This window comes from Lissotriton helveticus, chromosome 1_1 (assembly GCF_964261635.1).
Source record: "Lissotriton helveticus chromosome 1_1, aLisHel1.1, whole genome shotgun sequence".
Classification (NCBI taxonomy): Eukaryota; Metazoa; Chordata; class Amphibia; order Caudata; family Salamandridae; genus Lissotriton; species Lissotriton helveticus.
Genome location: NC_136057.1, coordinates 648,778,514 through 648,797,301, shown reverse-complemented (window position 1 = coordinate 648,797,301; position 18,788 = coordinate 648,778,514). Strand labels below are relative to the sequence as shown.

Sequence of the window (18,788 nt, the reverse complement as noted above, 5' to 3'; positions counted from 1 at the left end):
AACAGATACAATCAAAGTTATACACATACCGATGTGACCGCCACTGTCAAAAAACCTGAGATACCAACAATTCTGACTTTATTGAACAGTATAGCAAATATAAATGTTTTTCAGCTCTAGGCATTTACCTGAAATTAGCAGTGGCATATTGAAAACATACACCTAATTTTGAATGCGTGACGAAGACAAATATAATGTTCTCCCATCAAAATTTGATACCTTTCAGGTTGTAAAATGATGCACTTGCAAATATGCGGACATTAAAGTAGTCTGAGCTACGTTCCGGGACTCGAGGAATGTATCTTTAACTACGCAAACGTTCTTTCCCACCACATTTCCTGCTTGTCCATATCGACTGGCATTGACTCGTTAAGCAACTTATAAAGTATCCCGATAGGAGTATCCATTGCCAAGACCTTTTCTACTGCCTTAACTGTTATAAACTGTATCATACTCCATAGGAAATAGCGAAATGGGGGGAACAAAAAATGTGCATTGTCCTCGTTGCTACTTACACAGTGCCGATTTGGTTCATATGTTGGCAAGTTGTCCATCCGTGGGGGGATTGATAGGGGATATATAGAGTTTTTGGAGGGTAGACTAGGATTAGTAGTACAACTAAATCCGCAATTTATTTTACTCGGGGTTGATAGTGAGGCAGTCCCTTGCTAGGCACAGGCATTAGTGTTTATTGCAATGATGGTTTTAAGACTGTGTCTGGCGACGGCGTGGTTGAATCACTATCCATCCTCGGCTCAGCGATGTTTAGCCCGCCTTGTGGCCATGTATCATACTGAGATGGCAATATACGTATGGAAAGGCAAGGGCGCAAGCAAAGGGGTCCTTTTTGGGGTTGGATCTCTGCAATGGCTGCGGGATCGGGGCTCACTTTTATACAGCTTCTGTTAAAGATAGTTGGAGTAATGTTTTTTTGGGCAACTTTATTCATGTTACCTTCTTTGTAATTGTTATTTTTCCGCACTGGGGCAGGGGCGTGGGAGGGGGGGGGCTGGATTGCTTTTCGAAAAATGTCAAAAAAGATTTATTAAAAAAAAAGAAATCAACTAAATGTGATACCTTTTACTTGCAGTTAACATAAACATACTTTAAACATAATTTATCAATGTCAACTGCGCTTCTTTTCCCTTTTGAAATTCATGTAGCATTCAACTTCCTGAAACGACGCCAGTTAATACCTCTTTGCTACACCTAAAATGTTGGGATGATGACATCTTGGCTCCTAATAATGTTCTAAGCTATGCCATGGATACTGATGACTATTCTGCTGGCAAATTTCAACTCGTTGACAATGAAGTAACTGTGAGTAATTGTTGTTACCATCATTGACGTTCACATATTATTAAAAGATATTTAGAACCATCTTTTCATGGGTGATGCATAAAATGCGATGGCTCTGCTTCTCAGTACTTTTATGTGCGATAATTGGTATACCATATACCCTACTTACACGGTTTCCAGAGGGTTCCCAGCCACATCTAGATGACTGCAAAGTCCTATATAGGAGTATTTCTGAAAGGATGATGTTTGAACCAAGTGAATTCAAAGTGCAGCATCAAGAACATATCTCCACTATGCAGATTATGTTGCTGGCCAGTACGCAAATCGGTATTGTTCAAAATACACACAAATTAAAGTATTTATTTATGCAGCTTTCCACCCCTGCACATTTGAATGTTATAAGTAACCTACACAATTATTTCAATGCAAACTATTTTAAGTACTCGGCGTTAAGGCTGGGTCAATTTATTTCGTGATGGTGCCAGTAAGCAAGCAAGTAAACAAGCTTTATTCGATTTCTACAAACGAGAATCATAAAAGCACATAAATACATAATAATTCAAAATTTCACAGATATAATCTAATTTTCTATAAAAATAACAGTTGTAGTGCAGATAATCCATCCCATTATTGATTTCCTACATTTTACCAAGCTTTTCAGAAAATTTGTTAAAAACCATATCACAAATTCATTGTTTAAAAGTTGTGAAGCTAAAAACGCCGGTCGGCATCTTCTAAAAGCGAGTTTCTTTAAAATCGGTAGTAACCATTTTTAGGTCTCGGCCTGATCCAGCGCATGTGCTGGGCTGGCTGAGACTTCCGTAGGTGCTCTGAGGAATGCTTCTTTTGTGGGGATCAGCTCACTATCACGCGCAGCCGCGGTCGGTAGGGGAGTACCTGCCGGGGCGGTGACATGGGGAGGGGGAGGGGCAGGGTGAGGGTTAGTAATGTATGGATAATGGAGGTTTGCAGGTAAGTAAATATATAAATAAATCAAACGAATTTCGTTGCGTTCACTGCATCCCCAAATGCGCCTGACGTGCACAGCCGCCTCGGGTGCTGTCACTTTTGCCGCACAAGCGCACGCGTTGATGAGCCCTTGATCGCGATCTCTTTCGCTGCCGCGCATCCGTGTGCCTTTCACGGCCGCGCGGCAAATGCTTGTTTTACTTGTTTGAATAGAATATTGAGCTCTTGGCAGAGGGTATATCTGCACCATTTCATTTATTATGGCCAAGTTGCTTCATCAATTTTTCATCCAGCCCAGCATTTCCTGCTGAAGGCATCTTCTTTGACTCATTTTTACAGACCATGTTTGCTCTATTTATTTGGGGATGTGTTTAGGGGCTTCCTTGCTTTTTCTCCTTTTTATAAGAACATTATTATTAAAAACAAATTTAGTTTACCATCAAACAGTTGATGTCCAAGTTGTCGAGCCTCAGTTATGGCGCCGTATATGCACAGGTGTGTGTTCTGATTTCATCTTTACCAGCATGTGCACCCTGGGGGGCCATGAGCCAAATCCGTACATGCCACGGGTTACCTTTTGGACGGGAGCTTATCAACACTACCATCCCTACTGCTTAATATACATGCATATTTAAATCGAGCAAAATGGATTGCGCATGCTCTTTCTGTCCTGATGCTTTTTGTGGTTTATCTAGTGCATGGTGTGGCTTGGAGCCCATTGCTTACCATTGTTTGGCATTCCTAGTCACTCCAATTTGCCCGTTTCTATTTGTGTCCCAGCTTTTCAGTCTTGTGTTTGTTCCTCTCATGGAGCATTGCCTCTTTTCCATTTGTGTGTTTGCCTGGCATCTGTACTTAATGTTGGGGAACTACTATTTTTGTGTGTGTGTAAGCACATACAGAGAATGTATGTTTTTGAGGCCCCTACCATGTGTATTTCCGTCCCCTCTCGTGCTGCGGCCTGATCCCATCCATCTCCCTGTTGCTATCACTTATATGCTTCTCCATGATGGTTTTGCTCTGACCTTCTACTGTATTGCTTCTGTGTCCCCCCACGCCCTCACCTGTGTTGCTTCCATGTCCCCTCTACTAATCCTGTGGTGCTTTCATGCCCCCTGCACTGCCCTGACTTGTCTTGCTTCTGTGTCCCCTTCCTCCCCTGTGTTGCAAAAATGATTGCTTTATTATTTCTGCTTACGAAAAAAAAACATTCAATTAAAACCGATTCATATGTGACAATAAACATAATGTATTTAAAATGCAATGAATCACTCACTTCACATGAAAATCATATAAAAATTGCTACATTCAAAGGAATATAAAGCAGTAATTCTGATTCTTTCTGCAAAGTCTCTGTAACTCGAACGTCAGATAAGAAGTCTGGGACTATACAGTTTATTGATTCAGAGGGTTTTTGATTTGGCTATATATGTATCTCTATACAGGTACACATTTGGTTTATTCCCCATGTTTGGGGATTTGCCTTCCGTACATTGGTTTACGGGGCACTCGTTTGCCAGAAATTTCATGAGGACAGAACAAGTAAATCTGGATTATCCATACCTTCGGGACGGAATTACAACCTACAAGAAGGTATGTTTTTCTTCTAAAAAGAAGAAATCAAGTTATCCTTCGTTAGAAAGAAAATTATCCCTAGGCGAGATGACCATACTGATTCATAATTATCCTGCTACAGGTACTGCACCAAGAAGACATAGGCGTCTTTTCCCCTTTTTTAATTGCCCTCACTCTATCTATCTATCGCCCTCACTCTATCTATCTATCTATCTATCTATCTATCTATCTATCTATCTATCTATCTATCTATCTATCGCCCTCACTCTATCTATCTCCCTCACTCTATCTATCGCCCTCACTCTATCTATCGCCCTCACTCTATCTATATATCTATCGCCCTCACTCTATCTATCTATCTATCTATCTATCTATCTATCTATCTATCTATCTATCTATCTATCTATCGTCCTCACTCTAGCTATCGCCCTCCCTCTATCTATCGCCCTCCTCTATCTATCGCCCTCCCTCTATCTATCTATCGCCCCCTCTATCTATCTATCACCCTCCCTCTATCTATCTATCACCATCCCTCTATCTATCTATCGCCCTCACTCTATCTATCTATCCCATCACCACAGCATCACTCAGCACCACCACAGCATCACTCAGGGGCACCACAACATCACTATGCGCTGCCACAGCATCACTGAACACCACAGTATCACTCGTCGCCACCACTGCATCAATCTGTACAACCATTCAACAACAACTGGTTCAAATATGTTTTCTCAATGTTTCAAGCTTCATTACAAATGTCACAAAAAGATGTTAATATTTCACTTCTGTTCTTGGATTTTCGTCACAATAAAATACACTGAACATAATCTTCACAAAAGTTATTTTCAAAAGTTTAAGCTATTGGGATTATAAATTACAATAACTTTTATTTAAGTATTAATTATTAAAAAAAAATAAAAGCCAATGTTCTTTGTAATATCAATACATCTAAGTCACGTAAATACAACACATATTGCATTGCAAATGCTATAGGTGTCAAATTTGCGAAAGTTAAAACTATTGGCATTGTAAATGACAAAGCTATTAATTTAGCTATTTTCAACACCAACACATAAATAAAAAATGTGTAATTTACAAAACCAATAGCTCGAACTTTCCTAATGCGAGACCTATTGCATTGCAAATGCTTGTTTCCTTTGAAAATTATAAAATTTACAGAAAAAGACTACGTGGATTTTTGTTTGCGCTGAAGTGGCATTGCATGGGCATAATTGCATCACCCTTGCCCATTCATTCATTTTCAGGAAACTAATGGTGCGATGGAATATATCTAATCTGAATCTTGCTAATAGCAGTCTGTCATATTGACCACGTACTAAGGTGAGGTAGGGTTGAATACTATAAGTTATTACTGTCATCTGGTGATGTAGTACTGTGGGCTTGGTGGCTTCTTCTGATAAGCAACAAGATTTGAGTAATGCTATACAATTTGATTTCAGCTCCTTTCTTGATATCGCTCTCATTGTGCTTGGTTCGTTGTAAAAGTTGGGATATCCTAAATCGTACAGAAAGTCCTGAACATATTTTAGCCACTTCATTTTCAGCGTGTCAGTCATTCCAATAACATCGGTAAAGATCTCCTGATTTAGGTGGGTTTCCTCATTTGTCCATAACCTGTGCCAAAGCATGATTAGTTATTTTTTAATTAGGTCTGTTAAAAATGGGACCCCCAATTCTGCATGACAGACATATGATGATACGCTACTTGGGAGAGCCAATATATATCTTAGGAATTGATTTTCTACCGTTTGTAGGGGTTGAACATTACAGTGTCCCCACACTCCCGCACCATACAAAGCTGTCGATACACATTTGGCCCTATACATTTGTAATAGTGCTTGAGGGGGCATTGTGCCTAATTTATTTGAAAAGTTAATTAAGGCTGCAGTGGTTTTCATGAAGGCGAGGTTTTTCATCTGCACCGCCTGGGCCCATGTGGCTATATGGTCAAATAATATTCCTAAATAACTAAAAGTGTTAATAAAGTTTATTCTGTGATTCTCAATGAACATCTCTCTACATTTTTTGCTACCTGTGCCGCACCTCATGATAAACGTTTTTGATGTGTTTACCCTTAGGCCTAGGTCTCGCATAAATGCTACAAAACCATCCGATATTCTTTGTAAGCCCACTTGGGCGCGACACATCAGGACGGCATCATCTGCATACATTAATACTGTCATAGCTCGCCCTTTAATGACAGGGAAATCTTGACCTGTTTTCATCAGTGCTTGTTCTAAGCCATTTGTATAAAGATTAAAAAGGAAGAGGGCCAAGACGCATCCTTGCCTGACCCCCTTCTTAATTGGGAAGGGTACTGTACACTCTTCATTAATGCAATTGCGAACCCTACCTTTTGTGATCTGATAAAGGTGTTTCAGAAAATATATATTCGTGTCATTCACCCCCAGTTCCTGAAGAACCCCTTGTAGTGTAGTTCCTATATTCCCAATAGGCTCTGCGCATTGGAATAATATAAACAGCAGTGTAGACCTAGGACTGAGGTGAACTAGGTCTCTACTGACTATATTAGACTTTATTAGTTTTGACAGCTAGCTCAAAGGTCTCTAGAATACTTTCTCGAATGTTCAGGAAAGAGTTAACTCTCCTGATTTAGACAAGAAAGGATTTGCTTCTGACAACTGCATAAACATGACAACTTTGCTCCCTCAGAATAAAGAGTGTATCTCTAGAGTTGTGTGAAAACAATAGACACTTATTTCACTCAGTCAATCGTGCGTACTTAGTTTCACCAGAGTGCAGAGAAATAGAGAGACGGGCGTTTTCAATAAAAGGTGTTGTTTATTGAGCAGTCTTCTTTCTCATGCAAGAGAAATTAATTGCCACAATTGCAATACTTAGTATAAAGTAAAGTGCGTACAGTAAAAGGAGTATTATAAAATAATACTTTAAAAGCATTGATACGGTTTCTTAGCCATATGATACTTTAAAATGGATAAAATATATACATACATAAAAACATTGACTAACGTACTCAACTGGTGCTTCTAATCTACGCCTACCCCGGTGTACCTGACCTAAGCCTAAGATCTGAATCAAGAATTCTCTTAAGGGTTTAGTCAGCTCCGTACCTTGGTAATAGAATGAAGGAGGTCTTGTATCTCTCTCTCAGGACTCGATATCCCAGCAACCCGCAAGGGCGGCTGGAAACACCAGAGCTGGATTTTCTCGGCTGGAGAAAAAGACAGCGTCTTTCTCAGTGCGTCAAAGGGGAGGGGCGGCTTCCTTCGGCTCATCGCATCAGCTGGGCTTCCGGGCAAGTAGATAGCCGCTCTGCTCCAAACCACCGTGTGTTTGATTAAGGCAACGTTGGTATATTTATACCTGAAAGTTGCCGGGTTTGACGTAAGGTTGGACATAAGACGTCACCAAGAACTAACAGTTCTTTCTGACTCTAGGAGTTCTTGTGCAAATCAAAACAAGAGCAGGGGGATTTCCCGGGCTGCTGGAGGCTTGGTTTGTTTATAGAACGCGTTGTACTTTCTAGGAGTCTAGGGGAGTAGCCTTGCTGTATTTGGACTGCATGGGCTATTACTAAATATGGATATGATTCTTATGCCTTTATAAGGATATTATTTATTATAGCCACATAAGTGCATAAACGGGAATATCGATTAGGGTCCTAGATAGAAACACAACACCCTCACAGCCTCTCGTGTATTACACAGTCAAAGGCTGCGGCTAGGTCTACAAACGCTAAAAATAGCCTTCCTTTTTTTAGGCAGGTGTATTTACCGATAAGGGTACTCAGGTTAAGGCTTTGTTCTACAGTTCCCATTCCCTTCCAGAATCCAAATTGTAAATCTGATAAGATTTTATTTTCCTCGGTCCGGTCTTGTAGTCTCCCTGATGCAATGCGTCCTGCTATTTTCGCCGAAGAATCCAGCAGGGATATCGGTCGTTAACATGTTGGATCTTGTCTATTTCCCTTTTTTTAAAATGGGAACTAAAATGGATTCCGTCCAAGTCTCAATGTACTTTGTAGAGCAACTGGCCGTGATTATTTGGGTCAATATTGGACCCCAGAGTTCTAAATTAGTCTTATATAGATCTACGGGAATCCCATCAGGGCCAGGTGCGTTACCGCCTTTACTTGCCATAATTGCCCTGTTTACCTCATCCAGGGTAATTTGAAGGTCAGTTACCGTTAACAAACATATTAAATTGTTTTCCTCACCTCCCTCATTTAAAATTTCTATAGGATTTACAGGATCATGGTTATCAAAGATATTTGTGAAATACGCCACCTACTGCTCTTCGTGATCGCTACTTCGGTGGTATAGGTGTCTCCCGGGTCTAGGAAGGGAGCCCTTACGGCCCTCCAAAAGGCTGCCCCATCCTTAGACTCAGTGGTTTTATAGAAGGACTGCCAAAGTTATTCTTTTAACACCCTTTTACATTCTTTGATCGCATTTATGTATACCTTCCTTGCCTCCCTTAGTGCAATCGCGTTCCTAGGAATACCATGGGACTCTCTTTTCAATGTGGACTATGCTTTTTTACACTTTGAGTCAAACCATCCTTTAGGCTTTCCTATGGAGTTACTCTTTGATACCCATAAGTTTTCATTTATTGACCTTGTGAAAGGATGTCAGAAGAATTTTGTGTGTTGTGTTTTCATTTAGAATGGCTTCCATTGCTGTAATACTTTTTGCCACTATTTTTTGTGTTGTTTCTAGTGGATCGACCATCAGCCATTTGAGGGCATAACCGTTTTTCCTTTTCATTTACATCTGTTGGGGGGCATGAACAACTGTAAGATCATGCTTAGTTTGAGAGGTTAGCAGTTTAAGTGACATGCTCAGAGGGAAATGATCACCCACAATGATGTCATGTGTTATAAATTGACCCGTCTTTGATGCTAAGTTTGCAGAGAGCAGGATGTAATCTATTGTTGTAAAACCTCCTCTTCCATTGAAAGTACTCTTGAATGGCACCGGGGTAAGACTTAACTCATTTGCAAATCCTAAGTCGAGATCACAAGACATTTCATTTAAGATGTTCCTGTATTGTGTGTGAGAGAAATGGGTTTCACTTTCCCCTTCTTCGTTCATAATACCACATATATTAGTACCATTTTTAGAACACAGTGTAATAGTAAAGTCCCCCCAGACAATGTATACATCCCCTCTACTTTCTGTTAACATTATTTAGAGACCATTTAACAGGTTTTCTAAAATTCCAGCTGTCTGATCCGTCGGTGCATTATTATAAAAATTTACCAAAACCACTCTTTTCTTTCTCCCAATATACAACTCCATCAATTGATAATATGCCTCCTCATATTTCAATGCAATTTTCCCAATATTTAATATGTTAGAAACATACATAGCTAGCCCGTCTTTGCCCGCCCATGGTTTCCTGCAACAACTGCCGTATGATAGGTACGATATCCATTCATATGTACGGGCTCCTTTAGCAACGTCTCTTGAAAACATGTGATATGAAACCCTTTTATAAACTCAGACCACTTTGGATTGCCTATCTTGGTTTGCAATCCTGCTACATTCCACTAAACAACTTTTACAAACTTAACATTGTCACTATCAGCTAGATTCATGAAAGACCCGTTTTGCGAGTCTATAATAGCGATTCATAAGGAATCGCTATTACAGACTCGCAAAATGGGATTCATGTAGGAATTGCAATATTTATTGCGATTCCCACTGATTCCTTATTTGCGATTAGCTAATTGCTAATCGCAAATAAGGAATAACTCCCCATTCATTCCTATGGGCCTAAAGGCCCATAGGAATGAATGGGGAGTTATTCCTTATTTGCGATTAGCTAATTGCTAATCGCAAATAAGGAATAACTCCCCATTCATTCCTATGGGCCTAAAGGCCCATAGGAATGAATGGGGAGTTATTCCTTATTTGCGATTAGCAATTAGCTAATCGCAAATAAGATTGCGATTTCAAGGGTGCCTGGGTGTCCAAAGGACACCCTGTAGCACCCCTGAAATGTAAATTTACACAGGTGTTGCGCACACACATGTCCAAAGGACATGTGTGTGTGTAACATGCAATTGAGAAAAATGCACTAAAGTGCTTTTTTCTATTTTTTCGCTATTTACCACGAAGTCAGACTTCGTGGTAAATAGCGACCAAAAATAGCGAATTCGCAATGTAGAAATGGTTAATGTATTGCATTTAAGGAATCTCAAATATAGATTCATTAAATGCATTTCCTCGCAAATGTGCGAATTCTATATTAGCGAATTTTGCATTTGCACTGGGGATTGGAGTCCCCCCCCTTCCTGGCAGCAACAAACGGCCAGCAAATCAAAAGGGAGAGAGAGGACTAGGTAAGCCAGTCCGGGTCCCCTGGTTATATGTAGAGATATCAATATAGGACTAGCTATGTTGTGTTAGAGGAAACTCAGAAGGTATATCTGTAGGCAAACCCTTAGGTTTGGTCATGAAGCCCTCACACACCAACCTAGTTGGTGTCATGCTTCATCATCGGGCCCACCACAGTGACACCGAATGTGTCCCGGGTGTGCTGCGACTCCAGATTACTGAGGAGCTGGTATTCTTACTGAGTGTGCAGTGTTGGTGAGAATGAAGATGAAAGGTTTTAAAAGCTATACAGGTGGTCCCAGTTCCCGAGGGTAAGAGGTAAATTTAATACCTGGGCCCCTGTTAGCAAGATAAAAAGGCTGTGGACGATGTGGAGTATATTAGGGGCTCCTACGTCCTTGTGGTCTACATGTTTCAGCCAGGCCTTTTGATTAAAACTGGCTTTCCTCAGGACCAAATGAGTATGTGTGGGTGAAAATAAACTATATTAAGTGAAAGTGTGTGGTAAAAAAGTGTTGCACTCGCTAAGGTGCCGTACGTGTAAGAGGGGGATTCCCTCTGCTTTACTGTACATAAAACACAAAGACAGTACAGACATACAAAAAGAGTCATTGAGAATGGTATTAACCAAAACACAACAAATAGCCGGCTTCTGGTGTGCGTGAGCGACCTAGAGCGGCAAGTAACAATGCCATGAGTGTGCCATGGCTAAGGTGAACTATGGCGGTTAAATATTAAACGCAGTGGCAGTGGTGGGCTACACAGCGAAACAGGCATAGCGTGAGGTACAGGTAAGTATGGTACATAATTCCTCACACTTGCTACTTGCTGTTAAAGCCTCATGGGTCACTTGGCAGGGAGGGAAAGAAGATCCTAAATGTTTGTAGAGGATTACAGTTAGGATAGTACCTGTGGAGAGAAATTGTTGCTTACCCAGAGCGTTGTGCAGAGATCAAGCTTACTCACGGTATTTCCGATCAGCGGTTCCTGCGACCTATCGTCCTGCTCCAGTGTCCCGAATGAGCTTTGCCAGAGTCAGGTATGGGCTTAAATAGCCGGTTTGATTGTTATCACCTGGAGAGGGGAGAGGGCGCGGTCGCGTTTCCTTTTTAGAGCGCGGGCGCTGGGAGCTAGCGGTCTGCGCGTTGCGCATGCGCGATGTGAGGTTTCCAGCGCATGCGTGGTAGAGGTGTGTGCGAGCGCTATCCATTCGCGCATGCGCCATGGTACCAGGACTAGGTTAGCATTGGTAGTGGCATGTGCGCGCGAGTGCGTGCGCAACTGGGGCAAAAAAAGGAAAAGAAGCCCGTGTGGGTCTTTTAAGGTTTAAAAAGCAACAACAGCGATTGCAAGGTATATAGGCAAAGAAGGCAATTACAGAGTAGGGACAGATCACGAGTCTGAGCGCAGACAGGGATACTGACCAATACTTTACATAGGAGTGTTTATCTCGCCAGAGCATTCCACGGGATGGAATCATTGAGCCCCTCTATATGGGTAGAAAGGCGATAAATCCAGCGTTGCTCTTTGGTGAGCAGAGTCTTCTCATCACAAGCTGAAAGTGCGAATTGTTCGATGACCGTCCAGGTGAAATCATTCGGGGTGTGATTTTGCACGATGAAGTGCTGGGTCAGTTTGCTGATGTTTTTACCACAGCGCATGGTGCTCCTGTGTTCAGTCATCCTGGTTCTAACCTTCCTGGTCGTCATGCCTATGTATCTCAAGCCACAGCGACAGGTGATTAGGTATACTAGGTTAGATGAATTACAGTTCGTGAATTGTCGTTGTGTCCAGGTTTTACCATCTTCCAACGACAATGTTTTGGAAGGGGTAGTCAGGTGGCAGACGCTACAGTTGTAACATGGTTGGTGGCCTGTTAGTTCTGGTAGGCCCCAAGTGTTTAAAATTGTATGGCCGGTTTGCTGTGTTTTTCTGGGTCTCGTGGTTACCAGCTGATCCTTCAGATTTTGTGCTCTTTTGTAAGCAAAGCGGGGGAGGTCCCAGTTCCTCGCGCCTGAATTGATGATCTTCCAATTTTTGCGAATTATGCTGGAGACCTGATTGGAGGCGGTGTTATAGGTGGTGACACACGTCATGATGGGTGTTTCTGGTGGTCTGACCACGGTCTCAAGAAGGGCCTCCCTGTTTTGGTTGCGTGCTCGTTTACAGGATTTTGTGATGATTCTGGATGGGTAGCCACGGTCTCCCAACTTGTGGACCAAGGCTTTGGACTGGTGTTTGAAGTCATGGAGGTTGCTGCAGTTCCGGCGAATGCGCAGGAACTGTCCAAATGGCAGGTTCTCTCTCAAAGGTCTGGGGTGGAAACTATCAAAGCGCAACAACGAGTTCCTGGAAGTCGGTTTGTAATGAGTCGTTGTGGTCAGACCCCCCTGATCAGCTTTTATGTTGAGGTCCAGAAACGCCAGTTCAGTAGAACTGCTAGTGCAGGTGAACTTTAGAAAGGGATCAAGGCTATTGATCCAGGTGAGAAAATCTTTCAATGTCTCCTCATTGCCTTCCCAGACAATGAGGATATCGTCAATATATCGACGCCAAATTGTTATATTTGCTGAGTAGGGGTTCGTGGGGGCTTCGATATTTGTCTGCTCAAAGTGGTGGACATATAGCCCCGCCACGCTCGGCGCAAAGACACTGCCCATCGAGGTACCATTCGTTTGTAAGAAGAATGTATCTTCGTATTGGAAATAGTTCTCTTTTAATGCCAGCGTGGCGCAATCCAAGATGAAGTGACGGGGTGTACGATGTTGCCAGTCAATCTCCATCAAGACATCATGGAGTACCTTCAGTGTGGCATCCTGAGGGAGGCTCGTATATAGGCTCTCCACGTCCAATCCCACCAGGAGGTGTTTGTCTCTATCGAAACTGACATCCTTGATGATGTTAAGGAGGTGCTTCGTGTCTTTGACGTAGGATGGAGTTTTCTGAACCAATGGGTTGAGGTAGTGATCGCAGAACCGTGATAACGGTTCTAGGAGGGACTTTATCCCTGACACTATGGGTCTGCCCGGTGGTGGGGTGACCCCTTTATGCACCTTGGGCATGATGTAAAAGTAGGGTACTTTTGCATCACGTGTGTTGAGATACTCAGCTTCTTGCTTTGAGATGTATTCTGCGTCAGAAGCCTCCTGTACTAGTTCTGTGATCTTTTTTTGTAGATCTTTGGATGGGTCTCTCAGTAATTTTCTATAGTTACGAGTGTCGCTTAATAGTCTGCGGCATTCGGTGTCGTAGTCGATTTTGTTCATGATGACTATCCCTCCACCTTTATCTGCTGGTTTGATGATGCGGGTAGGGTCATTTTGGAGTTTTTTGATGATCTCCCTATCTTGACATCAATGACTCTTTTTGTATGTCTGTACTGTCTTTGTGTTTTATGTACAGTAAAGCAGAGGGAATCCCCCTCTTACACGTACGGCACCTTAGCGAGTGCAACACTTTTTTACCACACACTTTCACTTAATATAGTTTATTTTCACCCACACATACTCATTTGGTCCTGAGGAAAGCCAGTTTTAATCAAAAGGCCTGGCTGAAACATGTAGACCACAAGGACGTAGGAGCCCCTAATATACTCCACATCGTCCACAGCCTTTTTATCTTGCTAACAGGGGCCCAGGTATTAAATTTACCTCTTACCCTCGGGAACTGGGACCACCTGTATAGCTTTTAAAACCTTTCATCTTCATTCTCACCAACACTGCACACTCAGTAAGAATACCAGCTCCTCAGTAATCTGGAGTCGCAGCACACCCGGGACACATTCGGTGTCACTGTGGTGGGCCCGATGATGAAGCATGACACCAACTAGGTTGGTGTGTGAGGGCTTCATGACCAAACCTAAGGGTTTGCCTACAGATATACCTTCTGAGTTTCCTCTAACACAACATAGCTAGTCCAGCAACAAACGGCCAGCAGCAATCCTCCTTCGGTGCCAGTGCTTAATTTGAGCGGGTAGTTGCTGGTGAGGACCCACTTTGTCAGCTTTAAAGCCATCCCCACCCCCTTTTGTACCGCTTTTGACGCCATAAGTGTGGCAGGGTATGCTCAGACGTGAGTCCCTTGTTCACTTTGCCACTGGATTCAAGCAAGCCGGGCTGAAGACAGCTGGAATGCCAGAAACCGGTCCTCGGAAGCTTGTTTACGGTCCAGGGAAGGCATGGCTTGGCAGTTCAGGCTGGACTGTTCCCATGAGGCACAGGGTCAGACTGATTTGCATATAACCCAGATCTTTTGACTGAGTGTGAGTGTTTGATTGGTTCAGATGCTCCGTCCATCACCACCCCCTTTTGTACCACTGGTGAGGACCATTGGCACTTATTTTGGGGGGCCATAACTTATTTTTCTGCATAAGATATTCACTAAAAGCTCAATGGAGGGATGGGCGTCCAAATTGGAAAGACGGGGAAGAAAAAGACAGAAAAATTGTCACAAAAGGAGGAAGCAGAAACCTGCACGTGTGAGATAAAGAGGCAGAGAATGTCTGGTATCGGATGTCTGGTATCGGATTACAGAGGCAGCAAGTGGATTTAAGATGCAGCCTTGGTATTTGGCATGCCAATGTTTAATTGCACCCGCCGCAGGGTTCTGAGCAGGGATTCGGTACTGGCACTCATTCTTTACCAAATTAAGCACAGGGTGGCCCTTTTCCCTTTTTCTTTTTTGTGTCTATATTCATCTTGTTTCGTTCTCCTTATATCTTCCTCTAAAAGTTACTTCTACTCTGCAGCAACTATCTGTCTCTCACACAAAACATGTGAGTTGTACCAGAACTCACACCCAGTCAAAAGATCTGGGTTTGATCCATCACCGTTCTTTAGGCCACTCTGCCACCCCAGTTCAGACAATGAATGGATAATGCAATGGAGCACACAAAGGAGGAGAAATGTATATTCCTTACCATCTACATTAAGATCACCATGAGCCAAGTTATGAGAATGGTATTACTGACTGATTTGGACAGACCTGGAGCAAGAGATAAAAGCATAGAAAGCATGACAGGCTTTGAAAAATGTAACAAGGCTCTAAGAGCCCTCTCCGAACTCTCCATAATGCCAACAGTCTCTTTCCATCTTTATTTCAATCCCTTAGTAGGATTCAGGAAGGGACCAGTTACAGTGGCAAGACCATTATACTTAGAGTTTCCATAGGAAAAGCCACTTTGGATTATTCATAGAGTCCAAGAAGATGGCCTCAAGTAGATCTCCTCCTTCCTCACTGGAATAACCCAGAGAATCCGCCTTTCTCCCTTGACCTCAGAACCCAGGAACAACATCTGCGGGATCCATCAAGTTTATCCGTAGCCCTATCCTGTTCAACACCTACATGACTCGCCTTGCCAATTTCGTTAGATCGCATGGTCTGAACAACCTGTACTATGCTGACAATACCCAACTCATCCTCTCATTATCAGAAGACCACTCTGACGCTTCCGCAGGTGCATGATGGTCATCAATAACTGGATGAGAGACAACTGCCTAAAACTCAACACAGACATGACAGAAACGCTGATCTTTGTTAAAAACACCTCCCATGGAATGACGCCCGATGGCCCCCAAACTAGGACCCTCACCCACTCGAACCGACCACACCTACAACCTCATCATCATCCTGGACAGCAAACTGACAATGAAAAGACAGACCAACACAGTCTCGTCCACCTGCTTCCTTAGCCTCTGCATGCTATGCAAGATTTTCAGGTGGCACCCCATCGACACCAGATGGACCCTCACACAAGCCCTTTTCACCAGCTGACTGGAGTATGGCAACGGACGCTACATAGAAATCACCTCACCCCCGAAGAGACTGCAACCTATCCAGAATTATTCAGCAGCCAGACTCATCCTTGACCTCCCTCAACAGACGCATAACACCCTCACTTCAAAAAGCTCCACTGACTCCCCACTCAGAAGAGATGCCAGTTCAGGATGCTGAGCCACACTTTCAAAGTCCTCCACAAGCAGGGATCTGCTTACATCAACCACCGACTGAACTTCCACCTTCCCTCCAGACACCTGATCTCCCCTTCCCTCTTCCTCACCTACACCCCCTGCCACAGCAACAGTGGTGGACACTCCTTCAGCTACCTCTCTGTGAAGTCCTAGAATGACGTTCCACTTCATCTACAAACCTCATCCTCTCTGCTGGAAATCAGAAAAGTACTCAAGACATGGCTATTCAACTGAGCCCCACCTTCAGCAATACTCTTGATGCTTGGATACCCTCACGGGTGATTAGATGCACCTAACAAATCCCGATTTGAATAGTTGAGAAGAAGTTTTGTGTAGGTCAAGGTCAAGAAGGAGGGGGAGTAAGGTGTGTCTCAAAAGCCCAAATTCCCATTTTCGTTTTCATGGTCTTTGTTTTTTGGTGCAGAAAAAACAAATTACATCAAATTTGCCATAAATGTAGAGCTTTACTCAAGGAAATGTGTTTGCTTGGTTTGGTGTTAATGAGTTTTTTAGTTTTTATGAAATTAGAATTTAAGGAATAGCTTAGGTTGGAATAAAGAGGTGAACACACTGACCACTTTAAAGATATCACGGTCTGCAAATTCTTCAAAAGGATTTGATTGGCTGCCACCCCATTGAAAGAAAATGTTGTGAGTGCTATATCAGGACTCAGGGAGCCTATGCACCGCCTCTGATGAAAAATATTTTTTTTGTGGGATGTGTATGTACATCCTCAAATATTCATCAAAGGTAGTTAGTGTAATCAGTAAGACGATTTATAATATTTGTAACAGCATCTGCTTAATTAAGGGTGACAACTAGAGCATTGCATTTGGTGCGTCATCAACAATGTAATTTGAGATGTCACCAGTGATGTCATTTAACACGTCATGTGTGAAGTAATATGTGAGATCAAGATATAGAGGAACAACGGCGGACTCCAGATACCGCACTAGCCTTGGACAGCGTACTCAAAATGAAGTCTAAAGTTCAAAATCAGATAAGTGGTATGCACAATCCTCTCCTGCACCTGCCGCTGAAGGGCGCAACCCATGATGGCCGGGAACAAATATAAACTAAACAATGGAGCGGTGCACTTCCCAAGTAGTGTAATGTCCAATAAGTAAGCCCAATCAGTGTCTTCTATGAAAAAGACTTTATTCAGATTTCATCAAACATAGTAAGTGAACATCAGCCAACGGGTTTCGTTCGATTTCCGAACTTCGTCAGGGCTTATGTAGTGTATCCTAACCGATGTATACTGGTTCATAAATAATAAATCCAAAGTCGTCATGTGCAAATATATAATCAGCATACCAGGGCAGCCTCCATATTAAGGGCTCTCAGTCAATAATCTGCCGCTAGAGTTCAGGCGTATCTGCAGTGCACTGCAAATACGCCCGAACTCTAGCGGCTCTGAGTCTTTTTCAAAGAAGACACTGATTGGGCTTCCACTGATTGGGCTTCCTTATTGGACATTACACTACTTGGGAAGTTCACAGCTCCATTGTTTAGTTAATATGTGAGATCATAAGCAGATCATAAGCAGTGCATGGTAGGAGCACAAGTTAACACAGTAAAGCATAACTAGAGCATTTCAGTGTTTTTGAATTGTAAACATACTTTCTTACCTTATTTAAAAACCTAAACATAATGTCAGTTTCGGTGAAGTTCATTCAAAAAATATTTAGATTTTTTTTTTATGTATGCTATGATGTGGTTTCCATATCTATCTATAACGTCACTTTAAACTGTGTTTTTTCAGAATACATCTGGGTATTTTGATTATATTCAGCCAACTCCACTACTGCACGTGGTGTTTGTCCTAGTACAGTTGATGTGGCCAGAACTTTCTGGTCTTTGGTCAGGCCCTATGCTGAATGGCACTTCGGTTGGCCATCCCAATTATGCATGGACTTCTCAAGGGTTTGGCCACAGGACCCCACTGCAGGTGGCCAAACCTCTGCAATGCACAATCTTGACCAAACGCAGTAGGTAGCCGCAGGGCCTGGTTCATGGCCAGGCCCTGAGGCTCATCCTGCTGGTGTGTCAACCTCTGCTGTGCTTCCCCTTTGCCCTGTACCCAACTCTCCATTCCCCACTCCCCATTGACACCCAGACCACATTAATTTTTACCGTGAATGAGCCCCTGAACGATATACGAACCTCCACGCCTACCCAACCCCTTCATACTCAAATTTTAAAAGCAATTTCAGGACACAGAGACTGATTCTTGTAATTGTGGAATGACCAATGGAGAAAAAGCTTCATCATCCAATTATAGGGTCCTATTTAAAAAATGTGGATACCCCAGGATTCTGACATGAATAACTGCCAGATATAGCTAACTTTTTAACCCCTTGAAGCACAACCTGAGCACCTCTTTAAACCCCAATTTTTCAAAATTGGCTAAACAGATTTACACCGAATCATAAAAAACATGTTCTCTGAGAAAAGGTGTAACTTTTTGCCCAATTATGTGTCCTTCACTTCAGCTGTTTTGTCTGCATGAAACAGATAATTTTCCTATGGAAATTAACATGTAAAATCAATGTGTTGTCACCCCACCCCTTATTTTGGGTCTCGCTTGATGGATCAGCAGAAATGTTTCCAGGAAAAAGTTGAGGTGGAT

The 18,788-nt window shown here is 42.6% G+C and overlaps 1 protein-coding gene across 1 annotated transcript in view; it reads left to right on the top strand.

The window, feature by feature from the left end:
• The window catches only part of LOC144762581 (cadherin-related family member 4-like), a 372,673-nt gene that overhangs the window by 39,470 nt on the left and 314,415 nt on the right, over positions 1-18,788 (top strand). Inside the window, exon 4 of the mRNA XM_078647805.1 lies at positions 1,164-1,320. Within this exon, the coding sequence (XP_078503931.1) occupies positions 1,164-1,320 (157 nt within the window). The remainder of the gene's footprint in view (positions 1-1,163; positions 1,321-18,788) is intronic.